The sequence below is a fragment of the Phalangium opilio genome, unplaced genomic scaffold (assembly GCF_054372755.1).
Source record: "Phalangium opilio isolate 3A_F unplaced genomic scaffold, DU_Popi_V2 ptg000092l_1, whole genome shotgun sequence".
Lineage (NCBI taxonomy): Eukaryota > Metazoa > Arthropoda > Arachnida > Opiliones > Phalangiidae > Phalangium > Phalangium opilio.
Window position 1 is genome coordinate 2,059,747 of NW_028324197.1, and position 23,787 is coordinate 2,083,533.

General features: G+C 34.2%; 2 protein-coding genes, 1 long non-coding RNA gene and 11 other non-coding genes across 15 annotated transcripts; 2 read left to right on the forward strand and 12 right to left on the reverse strand.

Moving 5' to 3' along the window:
* The first annotated feature begins 2,560 nt into the window (after positions 1 to 2,560).
* On the forward strand, positions 2,561 to 11,292 carry LOC149641483 (uncharacterized). Its single transcript, XR_016372103.1, has 3 exons — positions 2,561 to 3,222; positions 3,297 to 3,437; positions 11,156 to 11,292. It is a non-coding gene; the product is annotated as an uncharacterized LOC149641483 (long non-coding RNA).
* On the reverse strand, positions 11,188 to 11,260 carry TRNAP-AGG (transfer RNA proline (anticodon AGG)). Its single transcript has one exon. It is a non-coding gene; the product is annotated as a tRNA-Pro (tRNA).
* Positions 11,293 to 11,426: 134 nt separating the features above from the next.
* On the reverse strand, positions 11,427 to 11,499 carry TRNAP-AGG (transfer RNA proline (anticodon AGG)). Its single transcript has one exon. It is a non-coding gene; the product is annotated as a tRNA-Pro (tRNA).
* Positions 11,500 to 11,663: 164 nt separating this feature from the next.
* Positions 11,664 to 11,736, reverse strand: TRNAT-UGU (transfer RNA threonine (anticodon UGU)). The gene has a single exon. It is a non-coding gene; the product is annotated as a tRNA-Thr (tRNA).
* Positions 11,737 to 11,902: 166 nt separating this feature from the next.
* Positions 11,903 to 11,975, reverse strand: TRNAT-UGU (transfer RNA threonine (anticodon UGU)). The gene has a single exon. It is a non-coding gene; the product is annotated as a tRNA-Thr (tRNA).
* Positions 11,976 to 12,139: 164 nt separating this feature from the next.
* TRNAT-AGU (transfer RNA threonine (anticodon AGU)) lies at positions 12,140 to 12,212 on the reverse strand. Its single transcript has one exon. It is a non-coding gene; the product is annotated as a tRNA-Thr (tRNA).
* A 337-nt stretch (positions 12,213 to 12,549) lies between these two features.
* TRNAT-AGU (transfer RNA threonine (anticodon AGU)) lies at positions 12,550 to 12,622 on the reverse strand. Its single transcript has one exon. It is a non-coding gene; the product is annotated as a tRNA-Thr (tRNA).
* Positions 12,623 to 12,788: 166 nt separating this feature from the next.
* Positions 12,789 to 12,861, reverse strand: TRNAT-UGU (transfer RNA threonine (anticodon UGU)). The gene has a single exon. It is a non-coding gene; the product is annotated as a tRNA-Thr (tRNA).
* A 166-nt stretch (positions 12,862 to 13,027) lies between these two features.
* TRNAT-UGU (transfer RNA threonine (anticodon UGU)) lies at positions 13,028 to 13,100 on the reverse strand. The gene has a single exon. It is a non-coding gene; the product is annotated as a tRNA-Thr (tRNA).
* Positions 13,101 to 13,483: 383 nt separating this feature from the next.
* On the forward strand, positions 13,484 to 17,075 carry LOC149641492 (uncharacterized). 2 transcript variants are annotated; one of them, XM_089850592.1, is made up of 10 exons: positions 13,484 to 13,575; positions 13,642 to 14,653; positions 14,746 to 14,887; positions 14,950 to 15,172; positions 15,245 to 15,611; positions 15,678 to 15,842; positions 15,912 to 16,098; positions 16,203 to 16,415; positions 16,500 to 16,778; positions 16,854 to 17,075. In XM_089850592.1, exons 2-10 carry the CDS (start codon positions 14,183 to 14,185, stop codon positions 17,039 to 17,041), a joined length of 2,235 nt encoding a protein of 744 aa, XP_089706718.1. In that variant the 5' UTR covers positions 13,484 to 13,575; positions 13,642 to 14,182; the 3' UTR covers positions 17,042 to 17,075. The 2 variants fall into 2 exon arrangements, with proteins under 2 accessions (XP_089706718.1, XP_089706717.1); XM_089850591.1 differs by having other exon boundaries at positions 16,203 to 16,778.
* Positions 17,076 to 17,087: 12 nt separating this feature from the next.
* Positions 17,088 to 18,450, reverse strand: LOC149641493 (uncharacterized). Its single transcript, XM_089850593.1, has 3 exons — positions 17,917 to 18,450; positions 17,620 to 17,847; positions 17,088 to 17,444 (listed from the first exon to the last, which is right to left on the reverse strand). Exons 1-3 carry the CDS (start codon positions 18,180 to 18,182, stop codon positions 17,261 to 17,263), a joined length of 678 nt encoding a protein of 225 aa, XP_089706719.1. The 5' UTR covers positions 18,183 to 18,450; the 3' UTR covers positions 17,088 to 17,260.
* A 300-nt stretch (positions 18,451 to 18,750) lies between these two features.
* Positions 18,751 to 18,823, reverse strand: TRNAT-AGU (transfer RNA threonine (anticodon AGU)). The gene has a single exon. It is a non-coding gene; the product is annotated as a tRNA-Thr (tRNA).
* Positions 18,824 to 19,196: 373 nt separating this feature from the next.
* On the reverse strand, positions 19,197 to 19,269 carry TRNAT-AGU (transfer RNA threonine (anticodon AGU)). Its single transcript has one exon. It is a non-coding gene; the product is annotated as a tRNA-Thr (tRNA).
* Positions 19,270 to 21,297: 2,028 nt separating this feature from the next.
* TRNAT-UGU (transfer RNA threonine (anticodon UGU)) lies at positions 21,298 to 21,370 on the reverse strand. Its single transcript has one exon. It is a non-coding gene; the product is annotated as a tRNA-Thr (tRNA).
* Between the last annotated feature and the right edge of the window lie 2,417 nt (positions 21,371 to 23,787).

Genomic DNA, 23,787 nt, shown 5'->3' on the forward strand with positions numbered 1-23,787 from the left:
TTTTCCAAAATATTGTGGTTTATCTTCATTTATTTCCCAAATAATGTTACGCCTTTTCCAAAATATTGTGGTTTATCTTCATTTATTTCCCAAATAATGTTACGCCTTTTCCAAAATATTGTGGTTTATCTTCATTTATTTCCCAAATAATGTTACGCCTTTTCCAAAATATTGTGGTTTATCTTCATTTATTTCCCAAATAATGTTACGCCTTTTCCAAAATATTGTTGTTTATCTTCATTTATTTCCCAAATAATGTTACGCCTTTTCCAAAATATTGTGGTTTATCTTCATTTATCTCCCAAATAATGTCACGCCTTTTCCAAAATATTGTGGTTTATCTTCATTTATTTCCCAAATAATGCTACGCCTTTTCCAAAATATTGTGGTTTATCTAATTCATTTATTTCCCAAATAATGTTACGCCTTTTCCAAAATATTGTTGTTTATCTTCATTTATTTCCCAAATAATGTTACGCCTTTTCCAAAATATTGTGGTTTATCTTCATTTATCTCCCAAATAATGTCACGCCTTTTCCAAAATATTGTGGTTTATCTTCATTTATTTCCCAAATAATGCTACGCCTTTTCCAAAATATTGTGGTTTATCTAATTCATTTACTTCCCAAATAATGTTACGCCTTTTCCAAAATATTGTTGTTTATCTTCATTTATTTCCCAAATAATGTTACGCCATTTCCAAAATATTGTGGTTTATCTTCATTTACTTCCCAAATAATGTTTCGCCTTTTCCAAAATATTATTGTTTATCTTCATTTACTTCCGAAATAATCTACGCAATTTAGCAAAATATCGTTGTTTATTTTAAAATTGGAGCTTGCTTCAAATATTTTTCTATTCTGGTATGAGAATTCTATGTGTTTCAGTGGGTGTTTAAAATTTCATAGCTATATTTCCGCAGTGTGTGCTCCCTGATTTCCGTCGCGAGTCCTTGTTATTATATTTACCCCCCCCCCCGGGTAGTTTTTCAAGATCGAGGGCAGAATGCGTTTAGGCGCGTAGCGGTCTTAATGGCGGTAAGTACATGCAATTTTCAAATTTTCAAAAATTTTTTGACCAACTTGCGGCGGGTTTGGAATTTTTTCACTATTTTTTTCGAACTCCCCGTGGCCTAGTTAGTCAGAATCAGGTGTTGGTTGAGTTAGTTAAGTAAAGTAAAATCCTACCCTTAATAAGAAATACGTCGTTATCAGGTCGGAATTTTCGTCTAGAAAAGTAATTCAGGTAAATAATTACAGTTAACAGAGGTTTTTATATCATTTAAAGTAAGTTTTTGAACGTTCTTTACGGCCAAGGCTTAAGTTGTATTTTAGTTTGTCTATGTAATATAGTCTTTATAGCAGAGCTGTGCTAATTAATTAGTTAGCTAATTAATTAGTTAGCTAATTGAATTTCTAATTAATTAGCAAAATTTACTAATTGAAAATGGTAATTGAATTTTAATTACCTTAGTGCTAATTGAGAAGTAATTCTAATTAATTAGTATGAATCGGAAAGGTAATTATCTAATTAAAATTTAATTAGATTTAGGATTAACTAATTAGCCAATTGAATTTTCAATTAATCTTTTACGCCAATTTGTTGTAAAAAAATTGAGGAATTAACTCTTGATTCATCTATTTGAATATGAAAAAGCCTTATTATATCGATGAGGAAACCTTAGTGCTACTCTAAATTTTTCAGCTCCTCAAACATGAGAAATTTCGTAGTTCGCAACTGCCCCATGTCGAAATTTCGACTGTTTTACCTACTCGAATTAATAGCAGTGCGCATGTATTTACTACTCAGGAGTCCGTTATAGGAACTGTGGCAAGAAAATGAAGAAATGAGACAAATTTTAACATGACGGAAGGCTCGAGGCTTGTCTCATTCTTCGAGAATAATTCATGGCTTCCGTACCCGTTTTTCAATGGCATTAAAACATTAAACTTTGCATTACCAAAGATCTAAATCCATGGGCACTTTTAAACTTTCATGTTTACTTATGGTTTCTTTTTTACCTTAATTAGACAAGTAATTAATTAGAAATTAGTAATTCTAATTAATTAGTTTGATAAATTAATGCCTAATTTCTAATTGAATTGAATTAGTTTCTATGTCTAATTGCTAATTGGCTAATTAATTAGTTCATAAATATTTCCCTAATTGCTAATTCTAATTCAATTAGTTGTCAGCTAATTAGCACAGCTCTGCTTTATAGCAGGCTGGGAAATAAGAATATTTTTTAAACTAGTCCTTTGGACCAGTGACCCCCTAGTGTCTGAAATAATTTACTGGTCTCCGGACTGGTCCCAGCCTTTGCTCTCCAATAGATTTGCAATTAATAAACTGGTCCCGAGGACCAGTAACCCCCACTTCTTGAATTAAAAAACTAGTCCAAGCAATTAATAAACTGGTTTTGGACCAGAGGAAGTGTGCTATTTCCCAGCCTGCTTTATAGTGTCTTTCCCCTTTAAAGATAAAAAAGCTAATTTCCAGCTCTGTATTATAAAAATACGCAGTCTGCTTCGTTTTCTGCTACCAACAAATATAGCAGGCAGGCTGGGAAATAAGGATATTTTTTAAACTAGTCCTTGGGACCAGTGACCCCTCTAGTCCCCGAAATAATTAACTGGTCTCCGGACTGGTCCCAGCCTTTGGTCTCCAATAGATTTGCAATTAATAAATTGGTCCCGAGGACCAGTAACCCCCACTTTTTGAATTAAAAAACTAGTCCAAGCAATTAATAAACTGGTTTTGGACCAAAGGAAGTGTGCTATTTCCCAGCCTGATAGCAGGTATACATGGTTTCATTATTTGTTAATCTCACTAAAATGCTACTAATTGTGAAGATGTGTGATATATTTCCTTAAACTATACCAATGTAGAGGAATTTCCATGTTTACATCAGCACAGATTCTCTCAACGTAACCACGTTGGAAACGATTCGTTAAAACAATTTTTTTCCTGGTGAAACAGTCCGTATATGATATTACGTTTTATAAATTATTTGTTACCAAGAGTGGATTGTTTAATTTAGAAATATAAGTAACAGTGGTGCTGATTAATCCAGGAGAACATTGTCTTTACGTAATTAGTCAAATAAATTCCATGTGCAGATTTTTTCAACGTAAACACGTGGGAAACAGAGGGTTACGTTTGCTATTTCCACAGTCCTCATTGCCGTTTGTTTATATGTCAGAATTGCTATGAATTGTTTAGGTATTTGATTTAATTACTGGTATTTAAGCGAAACTATGGAATCACATCATTCATTAACATTGTAACCTTTGTAGTGATCCGTTGTAACGGGCTCACCGGTACAACATATTTAATTGTTAATCTTCACGTTACCGCAAATTTAGGATGGGGCATGATAAAAATTAAACGCAATGTGTTGGAACTAATCAAAAACTCATCTAAACATTAAAATTAAGGTTAATAATTTTTTGAAGCTCAATTTATAAGCTAAGTCAATACTTCCAAACCACAATCCTTCATTAATTTCAACATAATTAAGTATAATTAGGGTGAATTTAAACATAAAATATACATATTTTGGATAAAAACTCGAATAAATTTTAAATGGACAACTTAATTAATATTTAAACTGTATAGCTGTTGATAAAGCCTCGTATTTCTATTTCACACTTAATCAAGATAAACCTTTAATTAAACTTAATCAGGATAAACCTTTAAATTATACTTAATCAGGATAAACCTTTAAATTATACTTCATTAGGATAAACCTTTAATTAAACTTAATCCGGATAAACCTTTAAATTAAACTTAATCGAGATACACCTTTAAATTAAAGTTAATCGAGATACACCTTTAAATTAAACTTAATCGAGATAAACCTTTAAATTAAACTTAATCGAGATAAACCTTTAAATTAAACTTAATCGAGATAAACCTTTAAATTAAACTTAATCGAGATACACCTTTAAATTAAACTTAATCGAGATACACCTAAGCCTTTAAACTAAACTTAATCGAGATAAGCCTTTAAACTAAACTTAATCGAGATAAGCCTTTAAACCAAACTTAATCGAGATAAGCCTTTAAACCAAACTTAATCGAGATAAGCCTTTAAACCAAACTTAATCGAGATATGCCTTTAAACCAAACTTAATCGAGATAAGCCTCTAAACCAAACTTAATCGAGATAAGCCTCTAAACCAAACTTAATCGAGATAAGCCTCTAAACCAAACTTAATCGAGATAAGCCATTACACCAAACTTAATCGAGATAAGCCTTTAAACCAAACTTAATCGAGATAAGCCTTTAAACCAAACTTAATCGAGATAAGCCTTTAAACCAAACTTAATCGAGATAAGCCTTTAAACCAAACTTAATCGAGTTAAACATTTAAACTAAGCTTAATCGAGTTAAACCTTTAAACCAAACTTAATCGAGATAATTAGCCTTTAAACCAAACTTAATCGAGATAAGCCTCTAAACCAAACTTAATCGAGATAAGCCTCTAAACCAAACTTAATCGAGATAAGCCTCTAAACCAAACTTAATCGAGATAAGCCTCTAAACCAAACTTAATCGAGATAAGCCTCTAAACCAAACTTAATCGAGATAATTAGCCTTTAAACCAAACTTAATCGAGATAAGCCTTTAAACCAAACTTAATCGAGTTAAAAATTTAAACTAAGCATAATCGAGTTAAACCTTTAAACTAAACTTAATCTAGATAAGCCTTTAAACTAAACTTAATCGAGATAAGCCTTTAAACTAAACTTAATCGAGATAAGCCTTTAAATTAGACTTAATCGAGATAAGCCTTTAAATTAGACTTAATCGAGATAAGCCTTTAAATTAGACTTAATCGAGATAAGCCTTTAAATTAGACTTAATCAAGATAAGCCTTTAAACTAAACTTAATCGAGATAAGCCTTTAAACTAAACTTAATCGAGATAAACCTTTAAACTAAACTTAATCGAGATAAACCTTTAAACGTAAGTAAAATTAAGGTGAAATTAACGCGAAACACGATTTTTTTTGGTTAAATTCATGGATACCTTATTTAATTAAAATTAAAACTACACTTATCTTTCACCCAGTCTCAATTTTCCTATTTAATCTTTACAATTAAATGAGCACTTAAGTCCATATTTACCCGCATTTCAAGTCCATATTTAGACCCATTTCAAGTCCATATTTAGACCCATTTCAAGTCCATATTTAGACCCATTTCAAGTCCATATTTAGACCCATTTCAAGTCCTTATTTAGACCCATTTCAAGTCCATATTTAGCTATTTCAAGTCCATATTTAGACCCATTTCAAGTCCATATTTAGACCCATTTCAAGTCCATATTTAGACCCATTTCAAGTCCTTATTTAGACCCATTTCAAGTCATATTTAGACCCAATTCAAGTCCATATTTAGTCCCATTTCAAGTCGATATTTAGACCCATTTCAAGTCCATATTTAGACCCATTTCAAGTCCATATTTAGACGTATTTCAAGTCCATATTTAGACGCATTTCAAGTCCATTATTAGACCCATTTCAAGTCCATTATTAGACCCATTTCAAGTCCATATTTAGACCCATTTCAAGTCCATATTTAGACCCATTTCAAGTCCATATTTAGACCCATTTCAAGTCCATATTTAGACCCATTTCAAGTCCATTATTAGACCCATTTCAAGTCCATTATTAGACCCATTTCAAGTCCATATTTAGACCCATTTCAAGTCCATATTTACCTCCATTTCATGTCCATATTTACCCCATTTCATGTCCATATTTACCCCCATTTCAAGTCCGTATTTACCCCCATTTCAAGTCCATATTTACCTCCATTTCATGTCCATATTTACCCCATTTCAAGTCCATATTTACCTCCATTTCATGTCCATATTTACCCCCATTTCAAGTCCATATTTACCTCCATTTCATGTCCATATTTACCCCCATTTCAAGTCCATATTTACCCCCATTTCAAGTCCATATTTACCTCCATTTCATGTCCATATTTACCCCATTTCAAGTCCATATTTACCCCCATTTCAAGTCCATATTTACCCCCATTTCAAGTCCATATTTACCCCATTTCAAGTCCATATTTACCTCCATTTCATGTCCATATTTACCCCATTTCATGTCCATATTAAGCCCCATTTCAAGTCCATATTTACCCTCATATCATGTCCATATTTACCCCCATTTCATGTCCCAATTTACACACCCATTTCATGTCCCAATTTACACACCCATTTCATGTCCCAATTTACACCCATTTCATGTCGCAATTTATCCCCATTTCATGTCCCAATTTAAAACCCCTATTTATCTCATATGAAACCCCTGTTCACCCCATTTCAGGACCATGCGCCTAATTTACAGGAATATTTATATGTCTTGTTCAGTGGGACTTCACTACCTTTCCTATTGTGTTTGTACACTTTGAAGGCTCTCTTATTATATCAATCCTGACTGAACACGATTTTAAGAAAAAATGTTAATGCCGTCGGGTTAGGTAAGGCATATGTTAGTTAGGTTACGTGTCATTGGGACACAAATTTCAAGCATTGTACCTCTTAATAGTAGACGTATTCATCCTATAAATGTTATAAATTTAATAAAAAAAAGTTCAATAATAACAAACATTTTATCGTTGACAGCGTTTAAAAATAAAAATATTTTCTTTTAATAATATGTGATTTTTCATAGGCACTATATTACGTTAGAAAATTATTTTTGGGAACTCATTCTATGTTCAAACTTCGTTTAAGTTCGTTACAGTGTTACGTAATTTGACTTAAAAATTAAAATAAGCCAATCGCTTTATAACGGTGCATTTCTGCGATTTAAAAATATTTCATTCTTCTAAACTATAAATTTTCTTAATGTTTTACAAAATAGATGGGATTATTGCTCATTTTACATAACCACTCAAGTTAATCAGATGTTAACGGGCGTAGATAGAATTTTAATTTAAGCCAAGATGTTTGTCCCATTAGACCAAATCCAAAACCGCCAAATTGCGGTAGTTTTCAGCCGAATTGGAATTCGGTCGTAAGGCAGGCAAGCGGTTAATTACCATAGTACAATTAACTTGAAATGGGTCAATAGGGCCTTAAAAGTTAAAACGGGGAAAATAGGGTCTTTAAATGGGTAAACAGGTCTTTAAATGGGTAAACAGGTCTTTAAATGGGTAAACAGGGACTTGAAATGGTGTATTGACCGATTTGTTTTACACCATAAACGTGGTGCTAAATATGAAAAAAATAAATATTTTACAACTATTTCACTTCACTTGGTTTAATAATGTGACAGAGGTAGCGTACTTTTTCCATACTTTTAACACCATTAAACTAAGTAATATTAGAAGTTCAACAGATTGCCTAACAAAGATGTTAAAAACCCCTGTAAATGGTGCATTAATGCCTAATATTTCCTTAATACTTGCAAATAATATTAGCAAATTGCGTGAATTGATCATAAAAATGGGGTTAAAGTACACCCTAAATGATGTCTTTTTTGGCACCGGAAAAACAGCATATATGGTGTTTGAATGCACCTTTATATTTTAGAGAGCAAATGTATGACGGTGAAGCAAACATGATTATTCAAAATTTAATTACATTAAGACTGAAGTGACAGATATAATAAAAAACCGTCTTGGTTTGGACCAAGGCCGAAAAAACAAACTATATGTTTGAGGTTTATCAATTGACTGAAGTTTCAGATATTGAAATTTTTTTCTAGTTATTTTTATCCACTCAATCCTTAATCAATATTTAATTCAATCAACTGATTTTACTGTTAATCGATCTAGTCCCTCTAAATTAATTGAAAAAATTACATATCTACGCTTTTTCAAGAACAATTACATTTTCCGAAAACATTTTATCATGAAATTAATTATTTTGAAGGGATTTCGTGTCGATGCTCACTAACTTGTAAGCACCTTGACCAACATAGTTTTAATTGTTGCTGGCTTGACAAATTTTCAAGTTTACAGTGAATGTCGTCTACTTAAGACAAAGCAACAAAGTTTATCCTGCGTGGTTAAGGGTAAAGATCACATAAACAGAAATACTTCTCAGTATCAATGACTTGTTATATTCGTTTCCCGCGGAGATAATATGGTTAAACACATCATTCATTACTAGTTATGCCAAGATGGTCACATTTAACTCCGACACCCCCTCCCTTCCTCTATTTTCCCAATATATTGCATTTTATAATCACCATTGGTTCCAGTGTATGGGTCATCTGAGCCGTCGCAACACACTATATTATATTACCATATAGATCGAAACCTTTTCACATTAGTAAACGGTACATGACACTCCGGACTTGCCCGCCAACCTTATTAACCTAACACTATAAAACATTCGTGTACATGAATGGTTATGGTTATGGCTTGACACTCGCTAGCGCCCGAACGACCGATCACTCAGTGTAATCGGTGTACCGTACATTTGTAAGTGAGTTCGGAAATTATATACAGAGAAACTGAAACACAGGTGTGATCCCGCCATTGGGGTGTTTTCTCTCTTTCATTTTCTCGCTCGCATAGAAGCACCGCTATAGGCAGTGCTAGTTGACTAGCCTCCTGCCCGTAGTGAACTCTGGCACCGTCTGGCGATGACCCTTGGTGCGAGGGAGAATACACCCCAATGGTGGCCTCGCCCCTGTGTTTTCCGAAATGATCTTTACGCTCACTGGCGTCGCTAGGCCTTTTATTGGGGGGTGGCTATAGCCCCCCAAATTCCAAACTTAGCCCCCCCAAAATAATCCGTAAACCCTACCAAAAAATTGCTGTTAGCAACCTAAAATTCTGTAGCAATATATAAAAAATTTTCAATATGAAACAGTAAAATTTTGAAGAAAAAAACAGATGGAGACAAGTAAAATGTTTCATGTTCTTTCGAAGGGAGTCCCAATAGTGTGGACTAAAAGCTAACCAAAACTAAAAATAAACCTAAGACGAGTGAAAACCCTTCATAATCGGTTCCGTAGTCCTTATTAATAAAAGGTTGTACATCTTTAAAATACGAAAAATTTCATGTTAACACAAATTTACGGATAGTTTTAAAGGCCTACACATTTTCCAAAGAACCAATTATGCAATTTTTAGCCACATTGTAGTATACGATAGGTTCTTAGTTTGACCCGAGCCGTAGTATATGGCCGGGGTTTTCGCTTTCGTTATCGTCAGATTTTAGCTTAAATGGAACCAATAGTGGTAGCTGAGCTCAGTTAGAGATTTTATTTTAATTAAAAAAATTTTCACACCGCACCCGGGAATTGAGTCTGGCTGGCTGGCGCAGCAGTAAGACACGCTACCACTGTGGGGTCGGACACTTCTGATTTTTTGTTTAGGGTCTTTGAATTTTTTTCTTTTTATTTATGTGCAAATTAAATAGATAACGATGTGGCTACTATTTAGTCCCAGCCATTGGGCCATCTTGTTTATATTAAGTGTAAAGTAGGGGGTGACGTTTCAAATGAAGACTGAGTTATGACCAAGAAATTCTAAAGTATGGAAATGGAAGTTCCAGTGCAACTTTACCTTCATGGAGGCGACAATAGAAATGTAGCATTTCGATATACGAAATTTAATGTATAAATTCGCGCAACACCCTGGTTTGGAATCAATTAAATATTTACATTTTCCATTCGAGTTATGCCAAAGTTCGCTTGCTCTTTTTAGCCATATCGTAGTATACGATAGGCTCTTAGCTTGACCCGAGCCGTCCGTAGTAGTAGTAGTAGTAGTAGTTGTTGTGGCCGGGGTTGTCGCTTCGTTATCGTCAGATTTTAGCTTAAAAGGATCTTTATATTACCACAACCCACCCATAGGGGTTACTGGGCTCGGTTAGAGATTTAATTTTAATTAAAATTTTTTCGGGTCAGACCCGGGAACCGAACCCGGGTCGCTGGCGTAGTAAACAGCCACTCTACCAATGAACCATACAGACTTGAGAGAAACTCCGAGTTTTTTATTATTTATTCTTATCTCTAAAATGTCGGGGTGATGTGGGGTGGGGTACCTCTTAATCTGTGGGGTCGGAAACTTTTGAATTTTTATCTGTGGAGTCGGATATTTATAAATTTGTATGTTTGGGGTTTTTATATTTATTTTCTTTTTATGTATGTGCTAATTAAATAGATAACGATTTTCCCCGTTTTTCGTTCTCGTTCGGTAGCTATCGTCATCTATGTTATGTTTGACTGGAACGTTTTGGCGGTTAATTCAAATGTGGGTTTAGATAGAGCTAACATAGTGTTAAATGAGCGTTATGCGTTTGCTCATTTTAGCATTGCAAAAGGTAATTCGAGGGGATAATCACTAAAATGCGTAATCACTATAACTAAACTTTCTCTTTCAAAAGTTTCTGGGCATAAGTCCTTGTTAGAAATTTATAAGATGCGATAAGTGTGCATTGGCATAAGTCTATGTTGTAAACTCATCGAGGGGATTATCACTAAAAACTATCTGTTCTTCGATTCGCCGGAATATTAGAATTACAGCATAAGTAAATTTATACGGTTATAATTTAATCACTGTTTAGAGTAGGGAATCGAGGGGCTATTCACTCTGATTTTATGCACGGTAAATCATTTAAGCATTGAAAAAGATAGCGCTATTCGCTCATTAGGGTGTCGTATAGAGGGGTTATCCACTCATTAGGGTAGGGTATAGAGGGGCTATTCACTCGTACGATATGGCTACTATTACGAGCCCTTGGGCCGTCTTGTTAGACATCCAGTAGAACATTTTAAATATTCAATACTGATGCCTCAACACGTACTCCCTTCAAAATAATTAATTTCATGATAAAATGTTTTCGGAAAATGTAATTGTTCTTGAAAAAGCGTAGATATGTAATTTTTTCAATTAATTTAGAGGGACTAGAGCGATTAACAGTAAAATCAGTTGATTGAATTAAATATTGATTAAGGATTGAGTGGATAAAAATAACTAGAAAAAAATTTCAATATCTGAAACTTCAGTCAATTGATAAACCTCAAACATATCGTTTGTTTTTTCGGCCTTGGTCCAAACCAAGACGGTTTTTTATAATTAACTAAGTTATCTCATCGGAACTTTAACACTATTGTTTGCATATATGCATATCTAAATCAACTATTACTTTTAATTTTTCAAAATTAAATAGCTTCGAAATCTAGTTCAAGTAACATAACAGCGAGGCTCCGACGAGAATCGAACTCATGATCTCCTGTTTCCTAGACAGGCGCTTTAACCACTAAGCCACGGAGCCCTTGCTTTGAAGCGATATGAATGCTGAATATTTCAGTAAATTAACTAAATTATCTCATCGGAACTTTTACACTATTGTTTGCATATATGTATATCTAAATCAATTATTATTTTTAATTTTTCTAAATTTAATAGCTACGAAATCTAGTTCAAGTAACGTAACAGCGAGGCTCCGACGAGAATCGAACTCATGATCTCCAGTTTCCTAGACAGTCGCTTTAACCACTAAGCCACGAAGCCCTTGCTTTGAAGCGATATGAATGCTGAATTTCAGTAAATTAACTAAATTATCTCATCGGAACTTTAACACTTTTGTTTGCATATATGCATATCTAAATCAACTATTATTTTTAATTTTTCAAAATTTAATAGCTACGAAATCTAGTTCAAGTAACATAACAGCGAGGCTCCGACGAGAATCGAACTCATGATCTCCTGTTTACAAAACAGGCGCTTTAACCACTAAGCCACGGAGCCCTTGCTTTGAAGCGATATGAATGCTGAATATTTCAGTAAATTAACTAAATTATCTCATCGGAACTTTAACACTATTGTTTGCAAATATGCATATCTAAATCAACTATTAATTTTAATTTTTCAAAATTTGATAGCTACGAAAACTAGTTCAGGTAACATAACTGCGAGGCTCCGACGAGAATCCAACTCATGATCGCCTGTTTACAAGACAGGCGCCTTAACCACTAAGCCACGGAGCCCTTGCTTTGAAGCAATATGAATGCTGAATTTCAGTAAATTAACTAAATTATCTCATCGGAACTTTTACACTATTGTTTGCATATATGCATATCTAAATCAACTATTATTTTTAATTTTTCAAAATTTAATACCTACGAAATTTAGTTCAAGTAACATAGCAGCGAGGCTTCGACGAGAATCGAACTCATGATCTCCTGTTTACTAGACAGGCGCTTTAACCACTAAGCCACGGAGCCCTTGCTTTGAAGCGACATGAATGCTGAATATTCCAGTAATTTAACGAAATTAACTCATCGGAATTTTTACCCTATTGTTTGATCTTTCAAAATTTATTAGCTACGAAATCTAGATCAAGTAACATAACAGCAAGGCTCCGACGAGAATCGAACTTATGATCTCCTGTTTACTAGACAGGCGCTTTAACCACTAAGCCACGAACCCTTGCTTTGAAGCGACATGAATGCTGAATATTTCAGTAAATTAACTAAATTAACTCATCGAAATTTTTACCCTATTATTTAAATTTTTCAAAATTTGATAGCTACGAAATCTAGTTCAAGTAACATAACAGCGAGGCTCCGACGAGAATCGAACTCATGATCTCCTGTTTACTAAACAGGCGCTTTAACCACTAAGCCACGGAACCCTTACTTTGAAGCGATATGAATGCTGAATATTTCAGTAAATTAAATAAATTATCTCATCGGAACTTTAACACTATTGTTTGCATATATGCATATCTAAATCAACTATTATTTTTAATTTTTCAAAATTTAATAGCTACGAAATCTAGTTCAAGTAACATAACAGCGAGGCTCCGACGAGAATCGAACTCATGATCTCCTGTTTACAAGACAGGCGCTTTAACCACTAAACCACGGAGCCCTTGCTTTGAAGCGATATGAATGCTGAATATTTCAGTAAATTAACTAAATTGTCTCATCGGAACTTTAACACTATTGTTTGCATATATGCATATCTAAATCAACTATTATCTTTAATTTTTCAAAATTTAATAGCTACGAAATCTAGTTCAAGTAACATAACAGCGAGGCTCCGACGAGAATCGAACTCATGATCTCCTGTTTACAAGACAGGCGCTTTAACCACTAAGCCACGGAGCCCTTGCTTTGAAGCGATATGAATGCTGAATATTTCAGTAAATTAACTAAATTATCTCATCGGAACTTTTACACTATTGTTTGCATATATGCATATCTAAATCAACTATTATTTTTAATTTTTTCAAAATTTGATAGCTACGAAATCTAGATCAAGTAACATAACAGCGAGGCTCCGACGAGAATCGAACTCATGATCTGTTTACTAAACAGGCGCTTTAACCACTAAGCCACGGAGCCCTTGCTTTGAAGCGATATGAATGCTGAATTTCAGTAAATTAACTAAATTATCTCATTGGAACTTTAACACTATTGTTTTAATCTTTCAAAATTTATTAGCTACGAAATCTAGATCAAGTAACATAACAGCAAGGCTCCGACGAGAATCGAACTTATGATCTCCTGTTTACTAGACAGGCGCTTTAACCACTAAGCCACGAACCCGTGCTTTGAAGCGACATGAATGCTGAATATTTCAGTAAATTAACTAAATTAACTCATCGAAATTTTTACCCTATTATTTTAATTTTTCAAAATTTGATAGCTACGAAATCTAGTTCAAGTAATATAACAGCGAGGCTCCGACGAGAATCGAACTCATGATCTTATGTATACTAGACAGGCACTTTAACCACTAAGCCACGGAGGCCTTGCTTTGAAGCGACATGAATGCTGAATATTCCAGTAATTTAAAGAGTTATAGACACATATAGTACATGATCTTATATTCTCTTAGTTTGTAGTTTATTTTATGCTTTCCTATACGTAGATTTCGAAAATATCGATATTTGTTACATTTAAATTACTTTTAACCTTGAAATTACAATTTGAAAGTGACTCCAATTGTCCACGTGGCCCCGCCTACGTTTGAATATTTTCACACTGTGGTCTTGACCAAATTGTTTTTTCAAGGTATGTACGTCACGATCTGGGAAGGAAACTCCGCCTACTCCATCTTTAGTCGCCTGCTTGGTAAATATTGCGCCGAGGCTTAAGATATCTCAGCTGAGCTCAGGGCGGCTAAAAATTCAGTCTAACTTGATTTAGTTAACTTCATTTTTAAAGTTTAGTTTGTAGAAGTCAGTATGAGTAATTACTCTTATAAATGTATTGTTCCGGGTTGCAAAAACAATAACAAAACTAAAGCACCGTCAATACTATTCCATTGTTTTCCTAAAAACGAAGACATTCGAAAGGTTTGGATTGAAAATGTTGGAGTTTCAGAATCTAAAATCACGAAAAGTAGCCGCGTTTGTTCTGTTCATTTTACGAGCGATTGCTATGAACATAAACCCGGTGCTTTGATTAACATTAGTCCTATTAAACGGTACGGTTCTAAATTCCTGGCTCGTGGTTCTGTTCCAACAATTTTCGGTACTCAAAATGTGGAATCGGGTGTAGGCCTAAGTGTGATAAGTTCGGTTAATTTGCCATCAATGGAAGCGTGTGCATCAACTTCCGTGGAGAGTCTAGAAAGCGTTCATGAACCTTCGGAAACTTTAGAAACTGATTACACTGAAGGTTTAATGCTACCGAGAAAGAGGGCTAAATTAATGGTGAGTTTGTTCTCCAGTCGCTGCGAGAACTATCTGTACTAATTGTATCTGTTTATTTATTGAACACCAATTTTTAACTTTTAAATTTTTAGGATTCCGATACCTTCTCTAATCCGTCGATTGGAATTCAGTGTGTTGTTTTTCCAAAAACTAAAAGTCGAGGAACTCAGTTATTATTCTCGCCTGGAGCAAAAGCATTTGGAACGCAAACGCAAATAAAACAAAGCAACAAATGTAAGTTTCGCGATGATTGAAGTTTTAAAATAATTTTTATCTGAAACCCTGAATTATTTTAGGTCATCAAGCTGGCGTAGCTATGGTAGACCTCGCTGACAAAACCACGCAAACTGATTTTCACAATGAAAATAAGGAGAGCCTAATAAACCAGTTTTTACAATCACGGAATGACGATGACTGCTATGATTTTGAAGAGGATGAGGAGGTAGATGCCGGATCTCGTTCAGATCCATTGGAATCGAGCTTCAACATATCATCTACAGCTGAAGAAGATGTACACGAGTAAGATATTTTTGGTGTTGACAGTTATCAGATAATTGAAAATAAATTTCAAAGATCTTATTTAATTTCTAGTTCTAGAAGTTTTGAAGGAATTAATCCAGTTACTGAGCGGAAGTTCATAGTATTTGAAGCTGCTCTCCTCCAACTCTTCGCTTTTTGTAGTCAGTGCTTATCAAAGTGCTCAATTAAATCAAATGTCAATGGATCGATGATAACCATCGAAACTCACTGCCCAAATAACCATCGTCATGTGTGGAGCAGCCAACCTTTGATTGGAAGAAAGCCAGCTTTGAATATTTTAACTGCAGCTGCTATTCTCTTTTCTGGACTTAATCCAGGGAAATCAATAAGAATGTTCCAATTTTCTCAGATTGTCATGTTCGATTTGCGAACATATTACAGGCTTCAAAAAGCATATCTTTTTCGAGCGATTAGAACAGTATGCTATTTCTAATTTTGTTTATATGGTAATAAATTTGTGCCTAATAACATTGTATACATATAGGTATGGCATGATGAACAAAAAAGCCTTTTGGATTCTTTACATGGCCAAAAACTTGAAATTGGAGGGGATGGCAGATTTTGCAGCCCTGGTTTCTGCGCAAAATACGGAAACTATACCTTTTTGGAAGCCCGAATCAAAAAAGTTATTCACCTCGTATTACTTCAAGTAAGAATATGTTTTTATTTGTTCTAAGATTTACGTAAATAGCATTTCTAAAAATGTTTCTTCATTTAGAGTAATCAAGTAAAGAATAGCGTTGCTATGGAGCTGGAAGGCTTGAAATTAGGACTGAAGTTTCTCTTTGACCGAGGGTTGGAAATAGCGTTTTTGGTGAGAGATAGGCACATACAAATTAGAAGTTTTTTGAGGAAACATTATCCACAAATAAGACATCTTTTTGACGTATGGCATTTAGTAAAATGTAAGTTTATATTATAATTATTATTATTATTTCGTATTATTGTATTATTATTATTTCTTATTAGTTGTGATTAAGTAATAAGTATTATTATTTAATTATTTTAGCTGTCAAGTCCAAAATTGCAAAAGTCTGTGGCAAGAAAAAAACCATGGAAGTTCTACTCAAAAGGAGCAAAAGTATCCAGAACCATTTGTACTGGATCGTTAGTTCCAGTGATGGTGATGGCAACCTCATGCAAGCAAAATGGAAATCCATTTTACGCCATGTTACCAACAAACACAGAGGCCACGGTGAACCATTTCCAGAGTGTGCTCACGGTACCCTAGAAAAAACTAAAGACCGACCACGGAAATGGCTTAAAGTTTCAGAAATTGCTTTCGCATCTCTAAAACAAATTATAGACAGTTTTGTAAAGGGCATAGCGCAGCTAGCCTGGATATGCCAGACGTCTTCTGTAGAAGCTTTCCATGCAGTAGTAATACAATTTGCTCCCAAACACACGCACTATTCTTTCCATGGAATGGAAGCCAGACTTTGTTTAGCCGCGCTTCATTATAATGAAAATTCGGATAAATTACAAGCTATCACCAAAAATGGTGAAAGACGGTGGAATATATTCTTTCCAAAATACAAGGCTGGGGAATATTCTGTAAGGCCAATCATGGCTGCGTCGACTTATCGTAAGTTTATGAAAGTATAATTTTTTATACCTGAAGAATTTTTCTTAAAATTATCAACCACTTTGTTCACCCTAGGTTATGTAGAAAACCTCATGGCAACTACATGTTCTTTTGCTTCTGAAGAAAGCTATCAAACTGGGTTTGAAAAGAGCGGGGAATCTTTAGGAGAAGCCCCCAAACCTTTGGCTTCAAAATATGAACATCCATCTAAATCTGACGCGGTAGCCTCATATGAAAAAGCAAAGCGTTTTAAAAAGCAATGAAATGATTTATTAAAATAACTGTTTTGAAAAGCTATCTTTCTTGTAATTTTTTTATCCTTTGGTGAATGTTTTTTACTCCGGTTTGTCAAGTAATGATAATAATTTCGAATAATCTCAGGAGTCAAGTATTTACAAAATTGAAAATTCGGCAGTTAATGATAGTAATAATAGTTTAGGCGTTGCTGGTGTGCAAAATCCTGTTCATGGAGTGTTGTCTTTTCAATATCGACGACCGCGGCCCCTTCTTTGTCTTACACGGAAGTGTCTAAATCCGCAATACTCGTCGGAAGGGTGCGCGTTACGGATTTTACTGATGACACAACTGGGTATTGGTAAACGTGTACCTGGTAAAAACCAATATATCCAGCGCATGAACCTCCGATAAGCCAGGTATCTATAAGTCCTGTTAAATTGGAAAAAAAATTATTAGAATCTATATTTTTAAATTTTAATCAGGTTAAATAGCGGTTATAACAACTAAATTTAGCGTAAAACTGACTTAATTTTCTATCTTGATTTACAGTATGAGATAAATTTACTTAGGACGTTAGTAGCAATATTCAGAGAAATTAACTTACTTGTGTATAAACCCTTCGGGGGGTTCAAGAAATCTTTCTCCGCCGTCAGGGTTTACAAACTCCAGATACGCCAACCTCAGTTGGTTTCTGCGGATACACGTTTCGTCAAACTCGTCGTTCTGAGTAATGCAGGTTCCGTTGGTAATGAACTCTTCTAGTTCAGGTTTTTCCCTGCAACAAATGCTCTCCTCAGCAGTTGGCATAATAACACAGTATCCGCAGATGCACCTAAAAATAATCTTTAGATACAGGCACAAATAATAAGGCTATGTAAAACTCAAAAGAGTTATATCTTACCAATCTGAGTTCCCTAATCTAGGGTTTTCAGGTTCAGGTCGTGGGTTTTCATCTTCAGAACTTGAAGAAGCCAAGGGTTCAAATTGATAAGGCAATACTCCGTGGACAGGATTTTGCACAGCGCCAAGGCCTAAACTATTATCACTATCACTAACTTCCGAATTTTCAGTCTCGTAATTACTTGACTCGAGAGATTCTTCAATATTACTATCATTACTCGATAAAGCGGAGTAAAACACATCACCTGAAGAGGAGTCGGATTCCATTTTTCAAGTTCAGTATAGACTTGGTAGCATAGAAAAGTTACTAGCTTTGATCTATCCAATAATGATAACTCAACTCACCTACGTCATACCTTAGCCACTCCCCCTGGACGATTTCAAATTGGTAATAGTGCCCAGTTAAGATTAGAATTAAGTTTCTAATTACTAAACCAATTTTTAATGGGGAAAATTTATACCGATAATTTCTTAGAGGCCCAAACTTTATTTTCAACATGAAATTTAACCTCATTCAAATTATCTGTCAGTAACTCTTTAACTAAATTAACTCATCGGAACTTTTACCCTATTGTTTTAATTTTTCAAAATTTAATATCTACGAACTCTAGATCAAGTAACATAACAGCAAGGCTCCAACGAGAATCGAACTTATGATCTCCTGTTTACTAGACAGGCGCTTTAACCACTAAGCCACGGAGCCCTTGCTTTGAAGCGACAAGAATGCTGAATATTCCAGTAATTTAACTAAATTAACTCATCGGAATTTTTACCTATTGTTTTAGTTTTTCAAAATTTAATAACTACGAAATCTAGTTCAAGTAACATAACAGCGAGGCTCCGACGAGAATCGAACCCATGATCTCCTGTTTACTAGACAGTCGCTTTAACCACTAAGCCACGGAGCCCTTGCTTTGAAGCGATATGAATGCAGAATATTTCAGTAAATTAACTAAATTATCTCGTCGGAAATGTTACCCTGTTGTTTGCATAAAAGCATATCTAAATCAACTATTATTTTTGATTTTTTCAAAATTTGATAGCTACGAAATCTAGTTCAAGTAATATAACAGCGAGGCTCCGACGAGAATCGAACTCATGATCTACTGTTTACTAGACAGGCGCTTTAATTACTAAGCCACGGAGCCCTTGCTTTGAAGCGACAAGAATGCTGAATATTCCAGTAATTTAACTAAATTAACTCATCGGAATTTTTACCCTATTATATTAATTTTTCAAAATTTAATAGCTACGAAATCTAGTTCAAGTAACATAACAGCGAGGCTCCGACGAGAATCGAACTCATGATCTCATGTTTACTAGACAGGCGCTTTAACCATTAAGCCACGGAGCCCTTGCTTTGAAGCGATATGAATGCTGAATATTTCAGTAAATTAACTAAATTATCTCATCGGAACTTTTACACTATTGTTTGCATATATGCATATCTAAATCAACTATTATATAAAAAAGACTTGGTTTGCCCAAGCCTTAAAAACAAAAGGATACGAGTTTTTCCAGTTGTCTGAAGCGCGGATATTTTTTCTATTGAATTTTAAAGACAATCCGTATTTTACTACTCTTTAGAATTTAATTCAATCACCTGATTTTACTGCTAATGGACTAGTTTCCTAAAAATTAATTGAAATAAAAAAATTACTTAACTCAGATTTTTCAACAACAATTCCATTTTCCTGAAACATTTTATCATGAATTTTCTTTTCTTTTCAATGGAGAACGTACTTTAATTTTCAAATAATATTCTCATTAATTATGTATTATATGCGGTCTTTTCGAATACAAAAGGGGGCTGTTATCACCTTTCTTATATTTGATAAAGAGGTTCGTTTCTTCTTTAAGCACAATCACAATTATTGAACTGTGTATATCAGTACTTGTGGGGAAGATTTTAGAAGTGTTGGTTGAGTTTACACGATATCCCTTAAAATAATAAATGCATGATTAAATGTTTCAGGAAAATGGAATTGTTGTTGAAAAATCTGAGATAAGTAATTATTTTATTTCAATTAATTTTTAGGAAACTAGTCCATTAGCAGTAAAATCAGGTGATTGAATTAAATTCTAAAGAGTAGTAAAATACGGATTGTCTTTAAAATTCAATAGAAAAAATATCCGCGCTTCAGACAACTGGAAAAACTCGTATCCTTTTGTTTTTAAGGCTTGGGCAAACCAAGTCTTTTTTATATAATATCTGTTCCTTCAGCTTAATTTGTATTAATCTATTATAAAAATAATAATATGCTTGTCAAACGTCATTAATTCGATGTTCCAGTTGGCTCACTCCAAGTGCCTCTCATTATTTTATGGGAAAGATTAAAATTTTAAATCATTTGGCAGGGAAGTGGTAAATTAATTCACAATTGGTAGAAGGGTGGTAAATTAATTCACCATAGATAGGCGGGTGGTAACTTATTTCACACAAAAAGGCGGTTGGTGACTCAATTAAGTTTAGTTGACCTTTTTGTATAGGTTTAAAAAAAACGTTATTTCTAAACCACGCGCCAGCACGCGCCTATTTCATTGAAAGTTTGTTATTTAAGAATTTTCCCTTTTATATACTAAGATTCTTCATCAAAAATAGACAACGCGGTTTCTAAGACTCGAACCTGCAATGTTTTGCCTCGAATGCAAACGCGTTATCCATTACGCCACAACCCCGTATTTCGTGACAAAAAAATTATCCAAACATTGTATTTATAGGATTATATCATTTATGTCGAATAAAAGATCTGTTAAAATAAACACCGAGCTTGCCAGGACTCGAACCTGCAATGTTTTGCCTCGAATGCAAACGCGTTAGCCATTATGCCACAAGCCCCTATTTCGTAACAAAAAAATTATCCAAACATTGTATTTATAGGATTATTTCATTTATGTTGAATAAAAGATCTGTAAAAATAAACACCGAGCTTGCCAGGACTTGAACCTGCAATCTTCTGCTCCATAGGCAGACGCGTTATCCTATGCGTCACAAACCCGACGAAGGCTGAATAAAATGCTATGCAAACAGTGTAATATATGTAACGGTTATACCATGATTTATAAATTAATTAAAATAAAATACTTAGAATTAATTGTTCTTAATCAAACTTCAGAAGTTCAACATTCAATAGTTGCTTGATAATTCAAAAGTGTTCCGAACCTTAACTTCGAAGTAGTTTCTGAGTTATTCGATGGAGTGGACCACCAAAAATCCCATGCTTTTTCTATGGGACGCTAAGCCTAAAATCTGTGAATTATTTCTTTAACATTACGGGAGGGTGTGGGTTCTTATCTAGAAGGGCCTACCGGCCCTCTAGAATTATTTTTAATTTTTCAAAATTTAATAGTTACAAAATCTAGTTCAAGTAACATAACAGCGAGGCTCCGACGAGAATCGAACTCATGATCTCCTGTTTACAAGACTGGCGCTTTAACCACTAAGCCACGGACCCCTTGCTTTGAAGCGATATGAATGCAGAATATTTCAGTAAATTAACTAAATTATCTCATCGGAACTTTTACACTATTGTTTGCATATATGCATATCTAAATCAACTATTATTTTTAATTTTTACCTCTCCGAGTGACGCATGTCACGGAGAGGTTCAGTAACGATCGTGTGTGTATGTGTGTGTGTCTGTCTGTCACACCCCACTTGACCGCGTTCGCAGTTTGCGTATCGGAGCAAACGTGTTCCCAATTTCCGGACTGCATTGACAGTTCACGGAAATTTGGAAAATTGTGTTTGTCTCCGCTGGCTATTCTACTTGAGTTCCCACAAAACCAGTTTTGGACACTAGTCTGTACTTGCTGGCTTCCAAGCACCACCATCTTCTGTTCTTCGTCAATTTCACCTTGACGTCAGCTTCTATGCACCACCATCTTCTGTTCTTCGTCAATTCCACATTGACACCAGCTTCTATGCACCACCATCTTCTGTTCTTCGTCAATTCCACATTGACACCCAACGGGTGCTCGCTCGCCTGAGATAAATTTTCGATTTCTAGAGTCTGTTCCAACCCCCCCTTACGTGACGTCAGCCTTAGACCTCAAGCGCGCGCGGTTTTGATTCTGTACGGTAGACTATATGAGAATTGCCATGAAATTTATTTTTAAAACGCTAATTATAGGGCATAATTTTTATATATTTTTTAAATTAAATAATTAGAAAGGGTTTGGCATAGATAATTGTGCACATTTTAATAAATAGTAAGGCAGAAACCGAAACTTTATGCTTCTATCAAACTTCATAGTTCAGTACCTATTATGATTTTCTTTAAATTCAAGAGGAAAATGATTACAATTACTTAATAACGGTGATAAGTAATCAATGCATTAGACCAAAAAAATTTAAACCAAGTATAATTCCAATGAAATGAATTTTATTTCTATTGATGAGTTTTGAGATCTTAATTTGAAAACTCCAGCCAATTATAACAATTATAGGAACTTTAGTTTACAATTTTCTTAAATTTTTTACCTAATTTTCTCCCACAATCTGTCTTGCTGGGCTTGATTGAATTGTGATATTTCATTCTAATGAAAATTCTTAATTTGACAAATGAATGGATTAAATCCAAAGGATAAGTTTCATGTTCTTGGTGAATTGAATTGGATATGTTTTTAACAATATTTATTTCGTTGGAGAGGACTTTGTTTGGAAGGAAATTACGAAAAATGGTTTCAAATGAATTCATTGCTTTTAAGAAAGTAGAGCTAGGAACAATTAAACCGCCATAAGATAATATTGTAGCCCAAGATGGTAATTGATAACAATGATCACTCTGACTTGAGTCTCTTAAATCCAGATTGGCATATTTTTTATAGAATTTTTTGGCTATAAAACCAGACATGTATTCTAGCCCATTTTCTTCAAGCTTTGAGAATTCGTTTGCTTCATTACCATCTTGGGTTACTCTTTAAAATACCAATTTCTCCAGAGCATAAGGAACTAGTACCAAATCTTACTGAATTTAAACTGGGATCAGCAATTTCCCTAGGAACATTTTTTGGGTTTACATTTACCGAGACTGAGCTAGTGTTGCTATATAAAAGGTCTCTTGTAAAACTTTCTAAAGGGGATATAAATGAAGTAGCTATATCAGTTTTTATAGAAGCTTTTTTCAAAATATCACTTAGTAAATAGGTCTCATTGTTTACAGCAGTTTCAGCGACACCGAGCTGATTTTCCTTCTGTAAAATACTATTAGCTAAGAATTCATCTTGACTCATGTCAACTGTATTACCTTTATCATTTAAAATTCCGGGATTTTTCCCTAAAATAATCATTCGGATTCTATAAAGCGCATTAAGAGGTGTTGGGTGATCATCCAATCCCCCTCTGGAGCGAACTTGGGAAAAAAAATTTTCCAAACAGTCTTGGTTCAAACGATGAGTCAAGATGAATTTTATATTGAATTTGTTCTTCATGTCAAAAAATAAATCTTTGAGAGATTTTATAGAAATTATAATACCTTTCTGAAACAACTGTAAAACATTTTTGCCTTTACATTTCATATTAGTTATTAAGTCCTTCATTTCATCAATGGCCGCTATTTGTTTTTTTAAGTGTAATCCAAAACCCATTTTTGTTTCAACAATATCTTTTTCTGTGTATGAGTTAAATACGTCGAACCATTTATCTACAGTTGCAATGAACTCACTTAATTCTTTAGTTCGGATATCATCGAAATTTACATCGCTTTTAGTCTTTAACATATATAGCAATGCTTTGGAAACTGTATTGGACAATAGTTGCGAAGCTAATTTAACATTTTGCCTAGTAGGACCGTGACATTCTAAATGGATTTTTTTAAGCTTAGGACACATTTTAATTTCATTATTATCAAGTTTAAGCAGAAGTTCTAAA

Bases quoted from the DNA above. Each gene is read 5' to 3' on its own strand.
- LOC149641492 (XM_089850591.1), top strand. From the start codon at position 14,183: ATGAGTAATTACTCTTATAAATGTATTGTTCCGGGTTGCAAAAACAAT. The intron at 15,173-15,244 runs GTAAGATATTTT...TTTAATTTCTAG, and splicing joins GCTGAAGAAGATGTACACGA to TTCTAGAAGTTTTGAAGGAA. The intron at 16,099-16,202 runs GTAAGTTTATAT...TAATTATTTTAG, and splicing joins CGTATGGCATTTAGTAAAAT to CTGTCAAGTCCAAAATTGCA.
- LOC149641493 (XM_089850593.1), bottom strand. From the start codon at position 18,182: ATGGAATCCGACTCCTCTTCAGGTGATGTGTTTTACTCCGCTTTATCG. The intron at 17,848-17,916 runs GTAAGATATAAC...GATTATTTTTAG, and splicing joins AGATTAGGGAACTCAGATTG to GTGCATCTGCGGATACTGTG. The intron at 17,445-17,619 runs GTAAGTTAATTT...CCAATTTAACAG, and splicing joins CCCGAAGGGTTTATACACAA to GACTTATAGATACCTGGCTT.